We start from the raw sequence: 21,723 nt of genomic DNA on the forward strand, positions 1-21,723 counted from the left end.
TGGACTTGCATACTGTCCTTGAACCCTCACAACAGAGATATGAACTTGCAGACCTTGAACCTTCGCAACAGAGAAACATCTTGCTCTTATTGTGATTGTCCTCTGCTTATGAGAGGGCTGAAGAAATGGTTCAGTGGGTAAAATGCTTGCCATAAAGGCACAAGGACCTGAGTCTGGAGTCCCAACACCCATGTAAAAAGTTGGGATTGGTCCACAAACTTTGCAGCACGGCAAACACTGAATTCCCTGAGCCCACTGACCAGTCAGCCCGACTAAATTTTAGCTTCAGATACAGTGATGATAAGAACTGATCTCAAAGAATCAGGCCAAAAGCAATTAAGGAAGACACCCAGATGCCGGGCTTTGGTTTCCATAGTCACACATGAACAGGCACACAAGCACATGCTCACACACAAAATTAGTGAAGGCAGGCTGCACCCTTTCATGAACTAGTTACATGAATTTAACCTAAACAGTCTATGACTCTAGGCCTCAATCTCCCTAGCTCCAACACAGAATAGACATTTTGTCAACACAGAGCACATACTTCGTTGGGATACAGTACAAATCGAACCAGAGAACTTTACTACAATCTTCAAAGTCCAGTTAAATGACCTAATAAGACATCAGAGTAGGGAAGGGCAGTATAGTGAGGTCTTACGTACAGAGAAAGTAGGCGGATTGCTACAACCTGACCCTACAGCAAACCCTAACACATACACAAACTGATTTCTTAGCGTATGTCTTAACCCCTGTCTCAGCTTCCTGGTCTGTAAAACGAGGGGTCATAGTTGTAGTTCTGCATGGCCCGTGCTAATATATGCAAAGTACTTAATGGAGCTTGACACAGAGTAAATTCCAATAAGTGGTAGAGCACTGCTTACTTCAATTAGGAGCATAAGTACCCCCATTTCTCTGTCACCTTTACACAGGAGGAATCCTAGAAGTGTTCCTAGAGATGACTCCAAACATTCGAAAGCCTGCTAACCCCATCCTCATCCAGAGGCACTTAGTACTTCCCAGGTCATCATCTTGCCTCTTGGGAACAGGGTACACCTAACATGGAATGGCAAAGGGAGCCAGCCACTTCTTGCCCCCCCAAACAGCCACAATACAACTGCAAAGAGGGGACACAGTGGACTATTGTGTCTATCATTCATGAGACAGAAGGTCACGATCGAACAGCATCATCCAGACTGGCGTAAATGACAGAAATATCCCCGGATTCTGTTCATCCGAAGGAGACAAGGTTGGGCAATTACAGCTCCCAGCTGAGCACTGCTCTCCTTGTTGAAATGCAGCAAGAGATACTCACGACAGATTTCAAAGGCAAACATCTCTGCATGTCCCTGAGGGACCAAGCCGGGCTGAGCCAAGAAGCGCCTGTGTTAAAGTGATGTCTCATCTGAATGACAGTCAGAGTACCTAGGTCCCAAGTTGAGTCTGCTGACAACAGGGAAAGGAAGGCGCTGAGTGACTTTGATAAAAAGCCCAGGGTCTTTGTGCCTCCGGAAGTACCTGCGCTTTTCTGAGATGCCTGGGTTTACTCTGCTAAGGAATGAGCGCAGCTCTGACCACCCATGTGGGCCTAGAATCACTGATGACAAGAGACAGTGTACCACACGGTGGGACAGACAAACCCCCCCAAGAAAGCAAGGGCAAGGATAGCTGTAGGGCTGGGACTTCCTTGTCTCAAACTCAGAGAAGAGGCTTCAGCACAAGGACCCAGCCCCCTAGCACCTAATGTTAAGAGAAGCAACTCAATGCTCAGCGGTCGGTCCCCGGTTGTCACCAGGTCAAGAGCTTGCAGTTATTATGAGCTAATCTTGCAGAACTCAGCTCTGCTCTCTCCGTCCTTCTCAAGGCCCTCTAAAGAATGCTTGCAGCAGGAGAGCTACACTTTGCTGAGGCTGGGGGCTGGGGGTTGGGTAGGGGGTTTCTAGAAAACCAGTAGTGACCTGCAGCCAAGCTAAGACTCCTTGGTTAAAGTGCTTGAGCCTATGCCTGACTCTAAAGATAAACCTGCCACCTACAGAAATGGACTCCCCTACCCCCCAGCCAGCTTGGGCAGCAGGTACTCAATGAAGGTAGGCTGCATTCCTGCAGAGCGCTTCCCCAAGCTCTCCTCCTCCTCCTCCTCCCTCCACCCTCTTCAAGGAGTTAAAGCGCCCTCCCTCCCTAACCCCGGGAGCTTTCTCCCTTTCTCCTCCTAGGCAGCTGCACAGGCCACCCTGCGGGGGTACCAGATTCCTGGTAGGACAAAGTTTTCCTAACAAAAGACAAAAAATCTGCAGTTTCTTTCTCAAGCAGACAAAAAAAAAAAAAAAAAAAAAAAAGGCAGTTCCCCCACCCATCTGGTCCTCAGTGGATCAAAGGAGAAGAGGGAACAGTAAGGGTTTTATTTTTAAAATAGAAGGTAAAAATACACTGCCTACGGCTGCAGCTAGAACACAACTATCCCCACACACTGCAAAGCAGAAGTTCTTCTCAGGCCCCAGTATTAATCGCAGCAAGAGTCAAACACTTGCAAAGCCCCAAGGCACATGTCCACTCTTCCTTAGCTGGGCATCCTAGAAGATGGGGCCCAGTCCCTATCACTCTCTCCACAGGGAGAGGCCTCCCAGAGAGGTCAGAGGCTGCCTCAGCTGTGACTACCCCCCAGTGATGACAAGGAAAATGCTCCCCGGGAGACAGTCAAGGCCCCCAGCCCAGAACAAGTGCAAGATGAAGGAAAGCATCTTTGTATAAAGTTCCATCTCTGTGTACAATCACCCGACCCCTCAAAGCTGGAGGCTCTGTTCAGCTTCTATGAGATTCAACTTCTACAAACCCCTGACCGCAGAGAACATGCCGGGAGAAAACACAGCCCTGTGGGTGCTAGCTGAGCCAGGTACTCCAACTTCAGGGTTTGACAGCTTGCTACACACCCAGTGAGACAGGCCTGTCTCAAGGAGACCTCTGAAGAGAGCTGGCAGAACACACAGGTGAAGAAAGATGGGAGAGGTCACACTTATCCATCCTCCACTTACCAGGAGAGCTTGAATCCTTTCATTAGTACAGTCACGAGAATCCACTGACCGTGTCCTTTGCATCCCTGTCACAGCTCTGGAGGTCCCAGGACATAGTGGAAAAGATGACGAAGTCCCAAAAGAACAGAATCCCATGTAATGTGACTTGAATGAGAGAGAGAGAGAGAGAGAGAGAGAGAGAGAGAGAGAGAGAGAGAGAGAGAGGTCCTACTGCTTCTATTCCCACTGCCCTTCTCCCAGTTCTCAGCTGGGCTCAGAGGCCAAGGGCAGCTTGGGCAAATCCAGCCCCAGGCTGGAGCCGGCTGCCCTGGGTGTTGCCGCCACTGCCAGTCTCTGATGAGGATGGGTACTCTGGTAAGCCTGAACTGAGCGAACCCTGGAGTTGCATCCACAGTCCAGGCTGGCCGCCAGCCACCCACCCTCACCTCCTACCGGCAGTGAGCAGCCTAGGGGAGGAAAGGCAAGGAGGGCCGGCCGGCCGGGAGAATCAGAGCACCGACCTAGCAGAACCTGCACTCTCCTCCCCCCAGGCGGCAGCTCCATGTAATCTCCTAATCGATGCAGTACCCAAGCAAAGCACCGCCAGCCACTTCCGCCCATTTAAAGACACAGCACATGTTTTGTCCCAGAATGGGACAGATCACCAGGGATGACAGGGATCGGTGTGCTGCACACGGGGGTGGGGGTGGGAATGCGGTACCAGGAAGGAAGAGGCAAGGGGCAAACAACTCAGCAGAGGGATAGAGTCACAGGCCCCCAACCATATTACCCAGGTGAGTTAATAGGTCACACAGTTGGCAGGGAAGGGGTCCTGAACAACCTCAGGATTCCTCAGCTGAGCATACCTGAAAATCCTAGCTAGTGTATGGCTGCTCAAGACCACCTTAGGTAGAACTGTCCGGTCCTGATGGAGCAAGCTGGGGCAGCCAGCAGGCTCTGAGCTCCCAAGCAGTTAGTTCTGAGCACAGAGAACTCACAGTTCTCTTCCCCTACTGGGGACATTGCCCACATGACCAGGGCATGTGGTGAGCAGCTCTGAGTGGCAAAGCAGGCTTTCAGTCACCTGAAGTCGGGAATCCTGTCAAGGTGGCCCCAACAGCCTGTCCTGACTTAAGACTTAGTCAACTCATCCTCACCAACCCAAGCTGCAAACAGACTTAGGCACTCCAGGAACAACACTAAGTGAGAGGGGGAAAAATGTGGACTCTGAATCTTAAGTGAGGGAATGCCTGTAACTCCCCAAATCAACTCTGGTTGGAGGTTCTCACATCAACCACTTCTCTGGCTGTACCTCTCGGACCTTCCTGGCCTTCCCCCTATTATCCATTATCTGGGTCAGTAATGTGAATGGGTGGAAGAGAACAAAGAGGAGATTAATTATGAAATAGCAACCTTCAGCTGACCCATAATAAGCCTTTCCACTAAAACTGGCCCGGAACACTCTAAAGCCATGCCTGAGCTAAAAACAAATCACCCAAGCTCGACTTTCTAAGGTAACGCTCTTATCGAACCCAGGCATGCAATCCCACTGCAGACTGTCATGGGGCATGCACTGCTATGACCCACTGCCCTCCTTCTATTGGCCACCCCCAGGAAGGCAGGGAACAGACACTTCCTCCCACTCAGTGTAGTGCTGCCCTGAATAGGAGGTCTTTTAGCGGGAGGTGGCTTGTTAGTAAGTACTTCCTTAATATGACTTTAAACTAACGCCCGAATCATTGATATGTCCCTCTGGCATTTGACTAACACAGAAGAAACACTCTCTAGGACCCTGATCTAGGATCCCTTTCAGGGATATGATAGCCAAAGACCCATGACTGGTAGAATTCCTTTCCACGCACAGCCCCATGCCAGGTGATGTCCAAATGCCACCAGGACTTCTGAAAACATCGCCAATTGTGTTTTTAAGGATCCTTGGGCCTGTATCCAGGCCATACACTCAGCACAGGGATGGATGAGGTATACCAGATTCCCAAGGTACACTGAATTGCCTTCATGGCTTGGTAATGTGATCCGAATTCCCATGATCCAGCCTCCAGGCTAATGTCCTCTATATAGATGCAAATCTTCTCATTGGTCCTATTTTTCCAATCATGGGGACATTACAATACGAGACCAGAGGACCCCAAACATACTCTCTAAAAACACATCTCTGGAAAAGTTTAAGTTCTTTGGTCTTTGGCCATCAGCTACTTCGGGAAAATCCATAGAAACCCTATTTTACAGCTATGAACAAGGGTCTGTGGAAGGCCTGTGGTGGCAGCTGGAGAGCTAGGTGTGGTAGGTGCACACTTGTGACTGTGCATGCACACACTGAGGTATTTGCCAGGGTTGTGTCTCAGACAGTACAACTGAGCAATAACAAGGGTAGGATCTTGGTATCCCTGATGCCAAGCAGTCAGGAAGATGCAACTTTAGGATATAAATATAATCGAGTCAAACTTCAAGCCCAATCTCTATGCATGTTTATTTAAAAAAACAAAAGTCTCAGGGCAAGGACATGGCTCCATGGAGACAGAAACAAAGAACCTTCTGCCCAAGCAGAAGAACCTCTAGAACAGATGTTCATATTGGAATCCATGTGCTGGGGGTTGGGGGGTGGGCATGGGGGGATGGAGGCAAGCAGATCCCTGAGTTTGCTGGCCAGATCACCAATCAGTGAGCTTCAGGCCCAATGAGAGGAACTGCTTCAAAAACTGCAGCAGAAAATGACAGAGGAAGACCCTGAACATATGGTTTCACATATGAATTCCAGAAAAGCATGCAAGAACGCAAATGCATGCATACACACACACATACACATCTTTTCTCTCAGATGTGCTGGCTTAAAAGAGCTCATTTAGGCCAAGACATAAAAGAAAGCCAATAAGGAGAAAAAGGTCTAAGCAAAGGCGACCTCTTCATTACTGAGAATGCTAAGTGCCTGTGTGTGTGTGTGTGTGTGTGTGTGAGAGAGAGAGAGAGAGAGAGAGAGAGAGAGAGAGAGAGAGAGAGAGAGAGGAGCCCAGTGGGATGGGTGACAGTCGCCCCATGGATTCCCATTGCTTGTGGATCATGGAATTTTCCTTCTGCTCTAGAAACCAATGCTGTGCTTTTCAGTCCATAAAGAATCCAAACACTGCTGACAAGACATGGAACACGGCACATCCCTGATATAAATTAATCATGGAGACCTTGAGAGATAGATAAATGCCCATCTTGTGGACTTGCCTGCATTTTCTTCTCACAGACAACACTGTGTACTCTGAGGGCAGTTCCCTCCCTGGGAAATGGAGCACTCTGGTACAAGTTCTAAGAAGGAGCACATACCTTCCCCAGATGCCGCCTGCCTCTCCACAGGCTGGCTGCCCCGCAACATTCATGTTTCAGGAAGGGCATAAATTATTTTAGAGAAGACTAGGCTCTGTAGACTCCCTTATCTTGCAAGAGGAACACACAGACTAGAAAACTGAAAGCCAAAAGAAAATTATTTTAAAATGCCTGTGGTACTGGCAAAACCCAAAAAGTTAGGAATATATAAAGTTCAAACATTTAGTGATGGCAGAAACGAACGATCCTGGCCTTCAATTTTCATGGCCTCAACGCACAGAGAGAAACTGGAAAAGCCCATTAGGAGTGAGGTTTCCCTGCTTGGCTTCACCTCACCTTCCTGGTACAGCAGGTGCCCCCCCCCCCCGTTTGGCCACATCTCATCCTAATGATGCCTTTCTTAGGATTCACAGCAGTCCTAAACCTCGACCTGCAACAAAGGACGACAACGACCACAACAACAGCAACAACAAAAGGTCCTCAAAGTGATCCTATCAACTCATCTCTCCTACGCACACACGAACGCATGCACACACACACACACACAAACACACACACACACCCTGCCACCCAGCCAAAGAAAAGAACTATACACTTAAAACGACCAACTTCTAGTCATTAAAAGGAACATTGGGGAAAGGAGGACACAAATGTTTTGCCAGGAGAAAAATTCATGCAACAAATACAGAGAAAAGGACTGTTTGAACATTTACTAAAAATTCCCCAAAAATCCATGAGGAAGAAACATAAGAGAAATAGGCAAAAAGTTGGAATGCAGCTTTCAGAAAAGAAAATAATAAACATATGAATCCCTTACAAGGATTTGGGAAAATATAAATTCGGAACATTAACATAGTGCTACTTCAGACCCAACTGACAGGTCAAAATTTATTTTTATTTATTTTATTTGTTTGTTTGCTTGCTTATTTGTTTATCTATTTTAAGACAGGGTCTCACTATGTCACTCTGGCTGTCCTGGAACCCATTTGGTAGCCCACGATGACCTCAAACTATGAATAGAGATTACCCTGCCTCTGCCTCCTGAGTGCTGGGATTAAAATGTATGCCACTGGGCCTGGCTGGCCAAAATTTTGACATCAAACAATATCAAGTATTGAGAAAGAGCTAGTGGAAGGGCATATTGACTCAACTCCTAAATGACAGGAAAGGGTTGAACAAGTATATCCCTATCCCATAAATACTATGGGTCATTTTACTACACTGACATAGGTAAATTATGTGAGGGTAAATACACGGCATGTAATAATGAAAACCTTGCCTGAAAAGTATTTTCAAACAGAACGCTATACAGCATTGGAGATGCACAGTACTGTAGTACACAACAAAGCGGATAAACCTCAGAAAAAAATACTAAACCAGAAAGGAAGTCAATGAAGATCTTTATACGTTCGTCTGTAAACATACAAAGAATACATAAAACTCATATCTGCACAATAAAAAACTAATCCTAAACCTTGATGTTGAAAAGAGGAACAAGCAACAAAGAGAACAGCAAGTCCTCCACAAAGGTGGTCAAGAAAATAGCAAGTCCTCCACAAAGTTGGTCAAGAGAATAGCAAGTCCTCCACAAAGTTGGTCAAGAGAATGATGTGAGAACAGCAAGTCCTTCATAAAGTTGATCAACAGAATGATGCTAGTGGACAGAACGTCACTTACTCTTCTTTATGCTTTATGCCTAATTTGCATTTTGTCCTTTTTTCTCCCCAAATCAGACTGTGACAATGAGACGTGTTTTTTCCTGTTTGTCATTGAGTATTTTAAATATTCTCTTTTAAATATCCTCTTGTATTTATGTCTCTGTAAATACCCTACTTGATGCTTAGGTTAACAGAGTAACCAGAGGCCACTGCCAAATCCATCTTCTCTGATATGAGACAAGGTCTGACCATGACAGTGTTTTTATAATATTTGTTTTTCAGTACTTGTTTGGGGCTGTGGCTCACAGATACCCATTGGATCAACGTACAGTTGGTTTGTGTTATGCTAAGTTTCCTGGGGTGATTCTTTTAAACTTTACTGAGTTAAAAAGTTTATTTCACCTGCCTTTATTTTTTTTTTTTTGAATGTGGTTTTTTTGTTTTTGTTTTTGTTTTGTTTTTGTTTTTGTTTTGTTGGGGGGATTTTTTTTTGGTCTTGGCCTCCTCCAAATTCCTGGCGCTGTTTACTGTCTTACCCTACAAAAACAATGACTGAAGTTTCTTGCCTCATTCAAAATAGGGACTGGAAAGGTAACAGAGGTCACCATTCAACTGAAACAGATGACCTCTGCATACCCAAGACTCTTGGCCCAAGCAAGTCCAGAAACTGTAAACTCAAGAGTCAGGGTCCACACAAGGATTTGGCCAAGGAGAATAACTCAAGGGAGAATTCAGAACTTCTGACTTCACCTCCCCGTGGGGGTTCTTCCCCAAAAACACAGGCTTGGGCCTCCTCCCGACCTTGCTAAGTCACTCCAAGCAAATAGCTCTGTATCTGGAGCAGAAAATGGATGGCCAGATCCCTGAGGCTCTCCTTGTATCTCTGAGTTCTCGGACTCTGGCCACAGTTCCTCTACCCATTCCTTCCCTGGGGCAGCAGAGCTAGCTAGCTGTAGCAGCATCGCAGTCAGAGTGGCATGCCTCTAGTTGCTGGCAAAACTGGGGCAGAGCGGTGCTGCAGTCACACGCTGGGGAATCAAAGCTCCAAGCTCAGGCAGGAGAGTCATCAGGCACCCGAGAGTGTTATATTTAAGGAGCTTTTTTTTTTTTGGAGGTCAGGAAGCAAGCAAGAGAGGCGCTTTGGGGGGAGGGCACAGCCTCCCAAACACTCCACTGCAACAACAAGCCTCCTCATCACCCCCTAGCCAGAATCCTCTTCCAAACTCCAAATTGCAGTCAATGGAGGCTGTGTGAGGGGCCGGCAGATGGCCAGGGCTGCACTGATCAGGTGCTCCCTGCCACTTCCCTGTCCTTCCCCTTCCCTCCTCCTCCCTGTCTCAGCACTCACCACTCCCCACCCTCTGCCACTATTAGTCACTGGCTCTGGGGTGACAGTGTGGGCTGTAGGCATTGGCCTTGCCTTATGGTCTGTCCATCTGTGTCAGCTCTCAGCCTGGAGCCTCCGGAGCACCCCCTTGTCCTTAGTACCCTTGGTGCCCACCCCAGCCCTCTAGCCCCACCACTCAGGGAGTGGGTGCCTTGCAGGAGGCTAGGAGACGTTGATAGACATATGGGCAAAGTAAGTCAGGCTTTTTGTGTCTGTTTCCTTCTGCCTCTGTGACCCTAAGGACTCACATAAGGTCTTGAAGTTGAATTTTTTTTTCAGAAAAGGGACAAAATCACTTCCATCTCTGCTCCCCCTTTCACAATCTGTTAATCCAGAATGCTCCTTCAGGCAACAACAGCAGGATCAGTGCCAAAACCAGATTCCAATCAACTCTAGCTTCCATCCTGCCCCCAGGAAAGGGAAAACAGGACAGGGATGCCAAGGGCAGGCAATACACCACTCCAGAATATTAAGTGGAGACCACATACTTATTGTCTTATGAACCTCATGGTGACCCAGGAAAGAGTCTTAAATATTAAACAGTTAAACAGGAAAGGGTTAACATTTGTTAACGGAAGAAACCAGAGTTTGGTGATGTCCAGTTCTTTTCATAACATCACCAGCCACCACTCACTCCTGGATGAGTGGCACATCATGCCCTCTGCCTCACATGTCCAGCATCCAGGACTCTACCAAACTTGGATACAACATTCCCAGAAAAGGCTGCCTGTTTACAGAACATGCTCAGACTTCACTCCCTCAAACAATGAAACACAACAACCATTTAGATAATGTTTACATTGCGCTAGGCACTATAAGTAGCCTAGATATGACTTAATATGAATACATGTTATATACAAGCAAGTCACTTTACACAAGAGACTTGGACCCTGGTAGATTTTAGAAGCAGGGTAGCTAACATGGGACCAGGCTCCTGAGCAAGTTCAAGAAAAGCTGTTGTGAAAGTTTAAATGAGAAGGGCCGCTCTAGGCTCATGGATTTGAACATTTGGTCCCCAGTTGGTGAGACTGTTTGGGAAGGATTAGGGGGTGTGGCCTTGTTAGAAGAGGTGTGTCATGGGGTGGACTTTGAGCTTTTAAAATCCTACACCATTCCCAGTTAGCTCTTCTTCTCTGCCTTTTCTTTCTGCTTCATACTTGCAGATCAGAAGTAAAAGATCTTAGTTGCTGCTCCAGCACCCTGCCTTCCTGCCTGCCTGCCTGCCTGCCTGCCTGCCTGTGGCCATGTTCCCCTTCACAATGATCATAGACTTTAACCCTTTGGAAATGTAAGCAAGCTCCTAATAAACTCTTTATTTATTAGTTGTTTTGGGCATGGTGTCTCCTCACAGAAGTAGAAAAATAACTAAGACAGTGGTCATTGGTAAAAATGGGAAAAGCTAAACGACAAAGGGATACCTAGGAACACAGGACCTCTGCCCTCTCTAGCCTAGGACCCTCCATTGCCTGGTGGCACAGAGACGATCAGCTACACTCATGCTGGCTGAGAACCCAGCTAAACTTCTCTTTCTTTTTCCTGCTCTTAACATACCTGGTGTTTTGTTTTGTTTGCTTTAGTTTTGGTTTTTTTTAAGACAAGGAAGACATTACTCTGTAGCCCAGGCTGGCCTTGAGGTTATCTTCCTACCTCTGCTTCCTGAGTACTGACATAAAAGGGTAAGGGTGACACCCAGCTAGGTAGTCTCCTTCCAAAGAAACTGGCTTGATGGACACAAGAATGTCCCTGGTTCTGTCAGAGGAACTCTCAAAGAGGACAGCCTTCATGCCATGCCTAAGAAGATCCATCCCATCTTCTCATCCCCTTCCAAAACCACTCCCACTTCCCGAAGGCCCACCTGTTGCCTCAAGATTGGTTTATCTGCATGCCAAACACATCCTCATGTCTTGTCTCAGAAGAACTCTTCTCCCCACAGACAGAAGGGCAGCTCCAAGAAGGCTGAAGACTGATCGTCAGACTAACCACAGAAATCCTACCCCACCACCAAAGAAAGAGACAATGGCCTCCCTTCAGCATTGTAACTATACACACAGCAGAGACACAAGTGTCGCATGCCACAAGGAAGGACGGGGCAGGTTTCTAATGGCCCTGCTGCTCCTCTAGGCTCCAGGTGAATCATGGATAGAAGTCAGGCAGGGCCTCACAGACTCTGATTCCCTGGAGAGGGAACACCTATCCACCCACCCACAGCAGCTGCTGCTTGCTCTCCTACCCATGTGAGCAGTTCTCCTTTTTAATTAAGCTACATGAGTACTGCCATGGGGGTCAGGGGAGGTGGGAGGGCAAGAATGACAGATGAATTGAGTGTTGCTCATTTCCACAGTCAAAGTCTCCTGGCCAAGGAGATAGCGAAAGAATCTCTTGTTGGCAAAGAAGTGGCATGTTCCTAAAACCATCCTTGAGGAGGCATGTTCTCAACTGACCCTGTTATGGAATATAATGCAGTGGGCAGGCACCTGTCGGACCCATGCCAAGGGATGCTCCTTGTGTAATTACACATTAACAGATCTGGTACAAAGGGGCTTCCTGGGGGAAGGGAGAGGAGTGAGGACCTGGAGAAAAGGGCAGGGACTGATGAATGGACATGTAGACAGGCAGACAGACAGGAACAGAGCCATGAGGTTAGAGAAGAGGAGACCACAGAGAAGGAAAGAAGAGGATGAGAGAGAAGTGATAAAGGTGGGAGAGAGGGTGGGAGCAAGGGGAAGAGTGAGAGCTGGGATGGCGGGCAGTCCTTTTATATCCAGCCCACATCTGGTATATGATGACCTTAAGTTGTTGCTAGGTCTCTGGGAGGAGCCTGATAGAATTGCCTGTAAGCTAACAGACCCCAGACTCGCCTTAGTTCTAGGTGAATATACCATGGTTTAGCAACCGGATTCTAGAATCAGACTTCAGTCTAAATCCACACCTCACAGCCATGCCCTTAAGGAAGTATGCTTATTTCTCTAAGCCTCAGACCCATCACTAACTCAAAAGGGCAATGACAGCAGCAGAGGCACCAGGCAGTCAGAAGTTTATAATGTACATGAAGCAAGTAAGTGATGAACGCATTCTAACCTCCAAGGAGATTTCTACCCAGCGTCTACAGATCCACCACGATGTACTAGAAGAGCCAACTGCTCCTGCACTACTTCTTGCACATGCCTCTACCTTTTCCAAGTTTTTCCTATTATACTATTCTTATGGACCTGTATTGCCTTAAACAATACAAGAGATCAACTATTTACAAAGCATTCCCACGGAATTAAGTATTTATCAGGAACCTAGATATCTTTGTGTCTTTTCTGTGTGTGGCATTTATTAGGTCCATATTCACTGAATGGACACTATACTCATGACCCAGGCTTAGTGTAACATTGCAAAGACAGGCCCAATGGCCTCATTGGACTTTAACTTTTAAAAGGATAAGACATTAACCAAATAACAGAGTTTAAAACAATAGTTCCCAGGGAGAGGCCTATCTAATCAAGATATCTCACTTCTGGCTTTCAAAGTGAACACAGTTTGTAAACATTTCGCTCATTTATCAGCTGACGAGTCATGGTGGGAGGCTCAGCTACCCTACACAGAGTCAGCTTGTGACAATTATTTCTTGATTGGTCTGGTCTTTATTTGAGAGCACTGGCCCAAAAATGGTACCCAGTATTTGATGTCATCCTTTACTGAGATAGGCACTTCCTACTTGCATGGCAGGTCCAAAACTGTGCTGCTAATGTGTACTGTTGCCATCACTGCCAAGAAATACAAGCTTTTTGGGGTAGAGCAGGCTGCACTGAATGAGTGTGGATTTTGACTTACTTTCTACCTTCAGGATATTTTCTTATTTTGCACAGGATTGAGAAGGCAGCAGTGGCGTGTGTTGGGGGCTGTGAGAATCACCTAAGGGTTCTGATACTAGAAACAGTCTTTCAACATCCCAAAAGACATTAGACCAGCCTACTACAAGGAAGTTAATAGTTCTACTTCCTTTGTCTTGTGGTTAACACTCATAATAAATGAACCTATAGCCTCTTAGATTATGCCACTGGTCATATTTGATGGCTCAGGGGCACCCAGAGGCTGGTACGGATCATGATATAGGTTTGGCTTGGTTTGAGACAGGGTCTGCCCTGTCATCTTCAAATTCAGAAATCCTCCTGCCTTTGCCTCCCAAGTGCTGGGATTAAAGGCATCCACCCTATATCTGGTCCCCATGATGAAGGTTGTGCATGGATCCATGGTGAGCTTGGGAATAGTTAGAGCAACACAGTAAATTTCAAAAGGATCAATATATTTATTTAATTTTCAACAGGACCTCCTTTTTAATTTCATGTTAAATTGTTTTTTTAAATGTAAGTAGGAGCAGTGGTCATTTTATGGAAGTGGTCATTTAGTATGGTTACCCTTCTTGGATTAAAGAAAAAAAAACATTTGGAAATGTCTCCCTCTGGAAAAGGGGCACTGTGACTCCGAGGCTTCGTGATCAGCTACAGGTGACTTGAGAATTGAGATGGGGGTCTTCTGAAGGTCTCTGTCCTTCAATGTCATGTGGGTCACAGAGGTTACCAATGAGACGTGAGTGCTTTAAGAATGCCTTGGAGATATGTTGATGACACCCAAGTTTCTATGGGCATCTACAACCACTCCCTTGACCTCAGACACAGACTTCCATTGTTCCTAGACAGCTTAACCTAGATGGCTCATGGCACTCAAATTGTCTCACTCCAGGTCTACGCCTCCTGACTCCAACCTGATGTAATACCTCAATGGATGGCAGCATCATTATCAAGTCACTGAGAGATGGAGACCTCACCTTTATATTCCTTCCCTCTCAGCTCCCATTTATTAGACTGTAAGTCCAGTCAGTCCTAGGTCCAAACTATGGCTAAAGTTTCTCTTCTACCACCATTTGTTACCCATCAGTTCTCCTCTTTCTATCTGCTGCTGCACTCTCTCCAATTTGGTCTTTACCTTTAATCTACCAAACATTAATGAGTAGTAGATCTTTTCCTGTGGAAAGCAAAAGATGTCAGAGCATCTGTAAACTTAAAAACAAACAAACAAACAAAAGCATAAAAACTCAATGGGCAATAGGAGTGCACACTTTTAATCCCAGCATTCAGTAGGCACAGGCAGGTGGACTTCTATGAGTTCAAGGCCCACCTGCTCTACAGAGTGAGCTCCAGGACAGCCAGGGCTGCAGAGAGAAACCCTATCTCAATATAAAAAAACAAATAAACAAACAAACAAACACCATAAATCTCAGTGCTCAAGGAGTTCCTGACCTAATATAGGAAGACCAACATGTTAAAAAATAAAATTAAATTAAATAAAAATAAAAATAAAAATAATAAAAATAAAATGAGCCAGGCATGATGGTTCATGCCTTTAATCCTAGCAATGGATAAACTGAGGCAGGGAGATTATTTTGAATTTAAGGCTAGTCTGAGTTTCATCCTGATATCCTGGGCTATCCTATGAAACCCTACCTCAAAAGAACAGTTTATTGATATGTAAATATAATATCAAAAGCTGGAGCGAAATACAGAAACTATCCTGTCTGTCTACCAGGAAGTGGGAGGGTCTGGCTCCTAAGCAGGTCTGATGATAGCTCAGAGTTCTTATCCCCAGCATTTTTGGCTATCTCAGTATCTTATGAGGCTCTCAGCACATTTCTATTCTGTGCTTGTATTTCTCATTTTGTCTTTGGCCTTGACTTCTACACACTAGCTAAATCCCAAGCACGGAGACACCTGCTTGCGGTCTCCCTCTGCTGTTGAGAAGGTCTCCATGAGCAGCTGCCATCAGTGACCATCCACCCAAACCCAGCAATGTCCTTGAATCTCCAAGGCAGCTCTGTGGTGTGGATGTCCTTACTGACAAAGAAACAGACCAGCAGAGGCCAAGGTAACTCACTCAAGCTCACAGAGAGAGAGGATGGTCATGCTAGAATCTGAACTCAGAATCGTGTACCTCCAGTCACAGCTCTCCCCTTGCCCACTGTCTCATTTTCCTGACCACCTCCTTCCCAGCCCGCCAAATCAGAAAGTACTTCTGTGTTCCCCCAGGGATAGTCATTTCTCTTCTGGCCCTCATTGCCTTGTTTTTTTGCTTTGTTTAGGTTTTGGTTTTGTTTATTGTTGTTGCTGTTGTTTCAGCTTTTACAACAGGGTTTCTCTATTATGTAGGTCTGACTGTTCTGGAATTCTCTGTATAGACCAGACCAGCCTCAAATTCACAGAGATCCACCTGCCTCTGCTTCCCCAAGTACTGAGATTGAAAGTGTGCACCAATAAGCTCAGCTGACTGTCATTATCTTGAGCTGCCATAACCTGTTTCTTACCTGCCTTCCCCCAAAGCTGATGAGCGCCCGCCCACATGGCATGTGCTATTCTTCTCTGAACCCCCATACCTGGCTCTGCTGCCCCATCAATGGCATTTACGACACCTCCACTGAACGAAGGATTCAAAAATGCTTCTAGTCTCTGTTCTCAAGAGATCAAAAACTGTCTGAATGCAAGCTATCCTTCATATACCTTCACAGATTAAAACCTGAGATACCTCAATCTTAAACTGGAACCTTGAAGAAACAAAACGGGCAGGGTCGTGAGAATAGAATCTCAGAATCCAGACTCCCGGAAGTGAAGCCACGCCTCCAAGCCCTCCTCCAGGAAATGAATGGAATCAAATAAGGATGCTGTCATCAGGACTGACCACACCTCCTCAAAAAAAAAAAGGCTATTTCTTTCTGTAGCAACGTAGTTCAGTGTGTTAGGGCTGGGGGAATATGTGAAAACAGTAACTCAGAAATAAAGCAGGGCGGGCTAAGGTAAGAGGGGGCATTTACGTGTATTTAGACCCGTGAATCACAATATGAATTTTTACTCAGCTATTCGCGGGCTTTTTATATTCTCATGGGTCCAGGGCATCCAGCCATAACATAGTCTCTTTGAATCTGGGCTTCGGGCTTTCTACCTGGCCTATACAACCAACCTCTTTATGAAAGCATCTTGAATCAGCTCAAGATTCCTCAGCTTAGAGTTATAAGCTTTCTGCAGAACTGATGGAAACCACAGGTGACATCTTCATAAAGCCACATAGGTTATACTGTGTCAAGTTCTGCCTAAGAGTGCGGGAGGTTCATGGGCCTTGGACTATAAAGCCAATTCATGGCTTGGTGATTCACAAGCCAGATGGAAGATGCCTGAAATAACTGTTCAAAGAGCTTGGATCAGAGAGGGTTAAAGAAGTCCTCGGATTGAATACTCTCAGTTCCAGCAACTTTGTGGTCCAGAACCTGAGAGCAAACGCTAACCTCAGGAATGATCCAACTGGAGTTCTGGTTCTACAGCAGTGAACAGAGATGACCTGAGACCTAGACTAAGGTATAGAATGGCCTAAGGAGAACAGGGCTGTGTAGGCTTCCACCCCTACATGCCAATACAGACACAACATGACCATATCTCTCCAAACTCACTCCAGAACTCCCCAGTGCCCCCAAGGCCACGCCTTGCCTAGACTTTACCCTACCATCATGCCATAAAGCCGGAAGGTGGATGACAAACCACTTACAGGTTCAAGAGCTAGATCACTGGCTCAGCATCACACAAGTCAGGGACAGCAGCATCCCAACCAGACAGCACACTGCATACAGCAAACACTTTTGGATCCAAACACAGCACAGATGCCTGCCCCTATAACAGCCAATGCACAGCACCTTGCTGGACATCCCATATATTTGTTGGTTATTTAAGTATTCGTGAAAGTACGAAGGCAGAGAAGCAGTCCTGGGTAATCTGTTCTCATTTGAGTTCTTTCCCTTGCTCTTCTTCAAGTGTGCGTCAGATCTCATCTGATGTAAACCACAGATAAATGTCATTCTCACCTTCATATAGGCTAAAAGGTGAAAGCTCAGAGAGGTTAAGTAACTTCCTTCCAATCACACAGCACAGAGGAATGGAAGAATCACTCAAGTTGATGATTCCAAGAGAACCTGCCCAGACAGTTCTGCTTGCAGCACCCTGGCTGATTGGGCCACCTTTCTCACACTCTCTTCCATTCACATCACAGGGAACCCAACCTGCTCCAGAAGTCTGAGCCTCTTCGAGTCTTCCACCTCTGTGAGAATGGAGACTCGGCCATCTGGCCAAACAGCAAGGCCCCCAGTAAAGGCCAAACTACAGGTGTCTCCTTGTACACAGGACAGGGGTTGGGGAGGAGCTGTTGAGACTTGCCTCCTCCAGTGCCCCATCTACTACCAACGGCTCAGGCTCCTTGTTTGGAAAAATACACAGAAAAGCAAAATTCTAATTGCCAGTAGCGTCCAGAATAATAACAGTATTCAACAGCGCCCTCTGGTGTGTCCAAGGCCATAGGTACAGCATCCCACCTTTACCCTGCAGAGGCTCAGACCAGCCAGTCATTGGAGCTCCTAGGAGTTCGGGGAGGGACATCGCCTGTCACTCAGGCACCAAGGTCTCACCAGCTCCAAGGCCAATGTCTGCTGCAGGATGAGCTGTCTCCATTCCTAAGGCTGTCCAGTCCATAACCTCCTACCTAGCCCATACACAGCAGCAAGGGAAAGAACACAGAAGTTGAGAGACAGCATTAGGATGAGCCCATGGAGCAGGAGAATCGGGAAGAGGCAGAGGAGGAAGACAGAGAACAGGGGAGCCAAAGGCAGTTAGGATGAAGATAAACAGAAAGCTGAGCAATAGCTAAAGAAAAAGACAGAAATGGAAAGTGAGTCCAGGCAAATGCCCTAGGCGTGACCACATTCCTATTCTCCTCCAGCCACAGGCTCAGATATGTGGATAAGAGGTGGCCGGTGTGCTGAGTAGCACGAGACACACCCTCCCATCTCCTGAGGTCATTTCCTTCTCCTGACACAGTGAGTGCTGGGCTGAGGGAGAGGAGGGGAGAAAAAGTGAACCAAAGGCGGAACTCGCAGAGCGAAACCACTTACGCACAGTGCGGCCGGCAGCATTTCCATCCTACCTTTGCCGTCGCCACGTCGGCCGGATCCATGACCCCGGCTTGGCCTGAGGAGCAGAGCACCATCCAGGGAGAAAAGGCAGAGTCACAAATGTCCACCCAGAAAGAGGACACCACCCCCTCTGGAAGGAAGGCCAGGAGAATGAGAACTGCTTCCACTCTCCAGAGGGGCCCCCTGGTACCTCCTCAGTTGGTAATGGAGGAAAACATCCGGGGGTTCCCAGCCAGTTGGGGAAGCGGGCGGTCAATGTCCCCACAAATACCCATGAGGCCCAGTCAGTCCATCTCCCCTCCCCTCGTACTTGGTCTCAGAAGGGCAGTGTGGGTCTCCCCAGGCTCCCCCTGCTGGGGGAGAAGGATGCAGAATGGAGGCCTTGCCCCATCACTGCCCCATCACTGGTAGGTACCCAGAGATGAGGACAAGGCGCACATGTGGACAGAGGCTGCTGGAAGGTGCTGAACCAGTGCTGGCTCACAAGGCAGGGCGAAGGTTTGGGTTGGAGGGGGCAGGTGTTAAGGTGCAGGCACTCGGAAGCAGGGGTTGGTTCTGTGCGAGGAGGAGCTGGAGGCACCGCGCTGAGTGGCACAGCAAAGTGGAGAAGGCGAAGGGAAAGGGACTCCCCCGTAAAGCCACTCACCTTGCAATAACATTCAGACTGACTGAGGCCTACACAGAAGCCAGGGGCGGGCCGTTCCCACACCCCCAACTCCACTCCCAGAGACTCACAGCCTCTGTCTAAAGGTGCATGAGAGAGCAGCAGGCAGCCAAGCTGGATCCGCAAAGGCCCCTAGCTCCGTTGGAGCAGCCTGATTGGCGGAGCAGGATGACTTCATCCAGCCCCATTCATCACTCTAGGTTTTCTGCCTGGCAGGGACAGTCAGCTCAGCTTGCAGCAACTACAGCTTCCTCTCTGGCCCTTAAAGCAGGCAGCTTGGGAGAGCCTCTATCTGTCAGCGGGCCACTGAGTGAAAGGAACTGGCCAGAGTACTCTCGGTCTCGCGGAAAAGCAGAGCAGACCGCTCGCACTGCTAAGAAAGAAAAGAAAAAAGAAAATAAAAGCGCACTCAACGCACCATGCCGGTATTCACTGTAAGCATCCTGTCTGCCGGAGCGGGCACCGATGGAAGACAGCAACACTCCTAAGAGAACACTCTGCAGAAGCTGTAAGCTGTACTTCCCCCACAGAAAGTGAGGTGTGGCAAAACAGATCCAAGCCCTCAAGCATGCCTCATATCCTCCTCCGTGGTCATCTCCTCCCCATGAGTGAGGCCCACCTGGCCTTGTAAGGACAAGGCTTCCCTTGTGTCCAGCATTTTAAGCCCATAGAGAGTGATCAAAAAAAATGGAAGCTTACAGATCCACTTTACAACTTACGGATCTAAGTCACAGAAGAAGAAAAAAAATTAGCAGGTCAGTGCAAGCATGTCAGCCTCTAGAAGTCGTTTCCACTCAGGCTTCTACTACATAAATCTACCAGGAAATCTGTTATTGGGCCAGGGAGATGGCTCAGTGAGTACGGCATTTGTTGCTAAACCTGAAGAACTGGGTTCAGTCCCTGGGACACACATGATGGAGCAAACTGACGTCCGCAGGTTGTCTTCTGACCTCGACAATGAGCACTGTGCTATGTGTGGGCAAGCACACACACACACACAAATAAATAAATGTCATTTTTAAGATACAATTACAAAAAAAACCCTATGATTTTTGGAGAAATGTCTTCAATTCCAAACTCCTCCCTTCTTCCTGAGACCCTGCTCAAAACCCAGCCCCCAGACCATTTGTCCTTCCCCTCCCTCATTTCTCTTCATTCTTATTACCTTACTCGGTGTAAGCCCAACTTCATAGCCTAACACAAAAACATATGGCACCAACATACACCAAAAACATCAGTAGACAAGGCAAATATGGCTGGCTGCAGACAGGTCCGCTGCTTCTACCTGAAGGTGTGGTCATGCCTCCCCATATTACCTGGACAATCAGGAAGATGGTGTCTATAACCTGGAGGAAATCTGACCCTATAAGATCCTTGCTTAGCCCAGCCTGCTCAGGTGACAAACCTTCCTGACCCAGACTCACCATCAAGGGACACTTCCAAGTGTTCATATCCCTGCAATGGCATCCTGGCCTGCAGGTCCCTTGATGTCTTCTCTGCTGTCCCCTCCCCTGCAGGAGTCTCAGTAACACAACATGCCTGTAAGCCAGGTAACAAAACAAGGCAATCTATGAGCAGTGAAGTCCTCTTTACTCCACACACAAGTCTCTTGGAATCCAATCTCAGCACTGCCTTTGGTCATGATTGTTTGATTCAATCACAGTGGATATAGCCCTTAAAGGATACAACTCTTTTGTTAACATTTTGAATTACTGCCACTTTTTTTAAAGAGAAAATGATCTTATTTTCTTCCCCAAAACATCACCACACAGACACTATACCCAGCACGCATCCATGTATACGAGTCTGGCTTAATGACCAGAGCAATGAAACTGTCCACTCTCCGTTTTCACAGGGCTCCATAATTTAAGTTGTGTCTCCAAATCCCATCATCTCCTTGAATACTCTATGATCCGTGACACCGAGATGATTAACCTGAGATCTGTAGCTGTGAAGTGACTTGTCTAAGGTCACACAGTGAGAAACTGAAAATTGAACTCAATCTTATATGATTGGATGCATATCTTCCTCCAGAAATCTATTCCCAGTTTCCCACCACTTCTCTGTATCTCCTCGGTCTCCTCCCAATTCCTGAAGACTTAGAAAATAGGAAATATCAGTTGACACCAAGTGAGAGGCAGGGGATGGAGCTCTAGTTGGCGGAGTGCTTGCTTCCCATGCATAAAGCTCTGGGTTCAATCCCTAGCAACTCATGAACGGGACATGGTAATACATGCAACAACCCTAACACGTAAGAGCTGGAGACAAGAGGATCAAAACTTGAAGGTTATTCTCAGCTACATAGCAAGTTTGGGGCCAGCCTGAGCTACATAACCCTGCAAATAACAACAAAACAAATCCTAATTTAATGCCAAGAGATTGATTCATGCCTTTAATCCCAATATTTAAGAGGCTGAGGCAATAGATAGATAGCTCACTCAGCAGGTAAAGGTTCTATCACATCTATTTCTGTAACTCTGCAGAATTTTTTTTTAATAAGTCCCATTCTATGATCATGGTTGAATCTTCTGGGGGAGAGCGGGGAGGAAGAGGAGAGACCTTTCTCCTACTCAATGAGGGTACTCCCACTAGACTCCTTTAAAGATCCAAGAGCATGGGGACTGTGCCACTCCACAGATATCACACTGTCCTCTTTACTCAGAAGCCTGCCAAGGTCCCTCTGACTACCG

At 47.0% G+C, this 21,723-nt stretch overlaps 1 protein-coding gene across 9 annotated transcripts in view; it reads right to left on the reverse strand.

Annotated features, from left to right (window-relative positions):
* Gramd1b (GRAM domain containing 1B) overlaps positions 1-21,723 on the reverse strand; it is a 169,499-nt gene that overhangs the window by 78,294 nt on the left and 69,482 nt on the right. Inside the window, exon 1 of one of the 9 annotated variants that reach the window (XM_029482070.1) lies at positions 19,016-19,033. The exons of 5 other annotated variants lie outside the window; for them this stretch is intronic. Coding sequence is in view for 2 of the 4 variants with exons in the window: in XM_029482066.1 (XP_029337926.1) it covers positions 3,030-3,052 (23 nt within the window). In the remaining 2 variants the exon portion in view is untranslated. Of the gene's footprint in view, positions 1-3,029; positions 3,562-18,380; positions 18,420-19,015; positions 19,034-21,723 lie in introns of those variants that run through there. 3 more of the 9 variants (XM_029482072.1, XM_029482066.1, XM_029482067.1) reach the window with 3 other exon arrangements.

The sequence above is a fragment of the Mus caroli genome, chromosome 9 (genome assembly GCF_900094665.2).
Source record: "Mus caroli chromosome 9, CAROLI_EIJ_v1.1, whole genome shotgun sequence".
Taxonomy (NCBI): domain Eukaryota; kingdom Metazoa; phylum Chordata; class Mammalia; order Rodentia; family Muridae; genus Mus; species Mus caroli.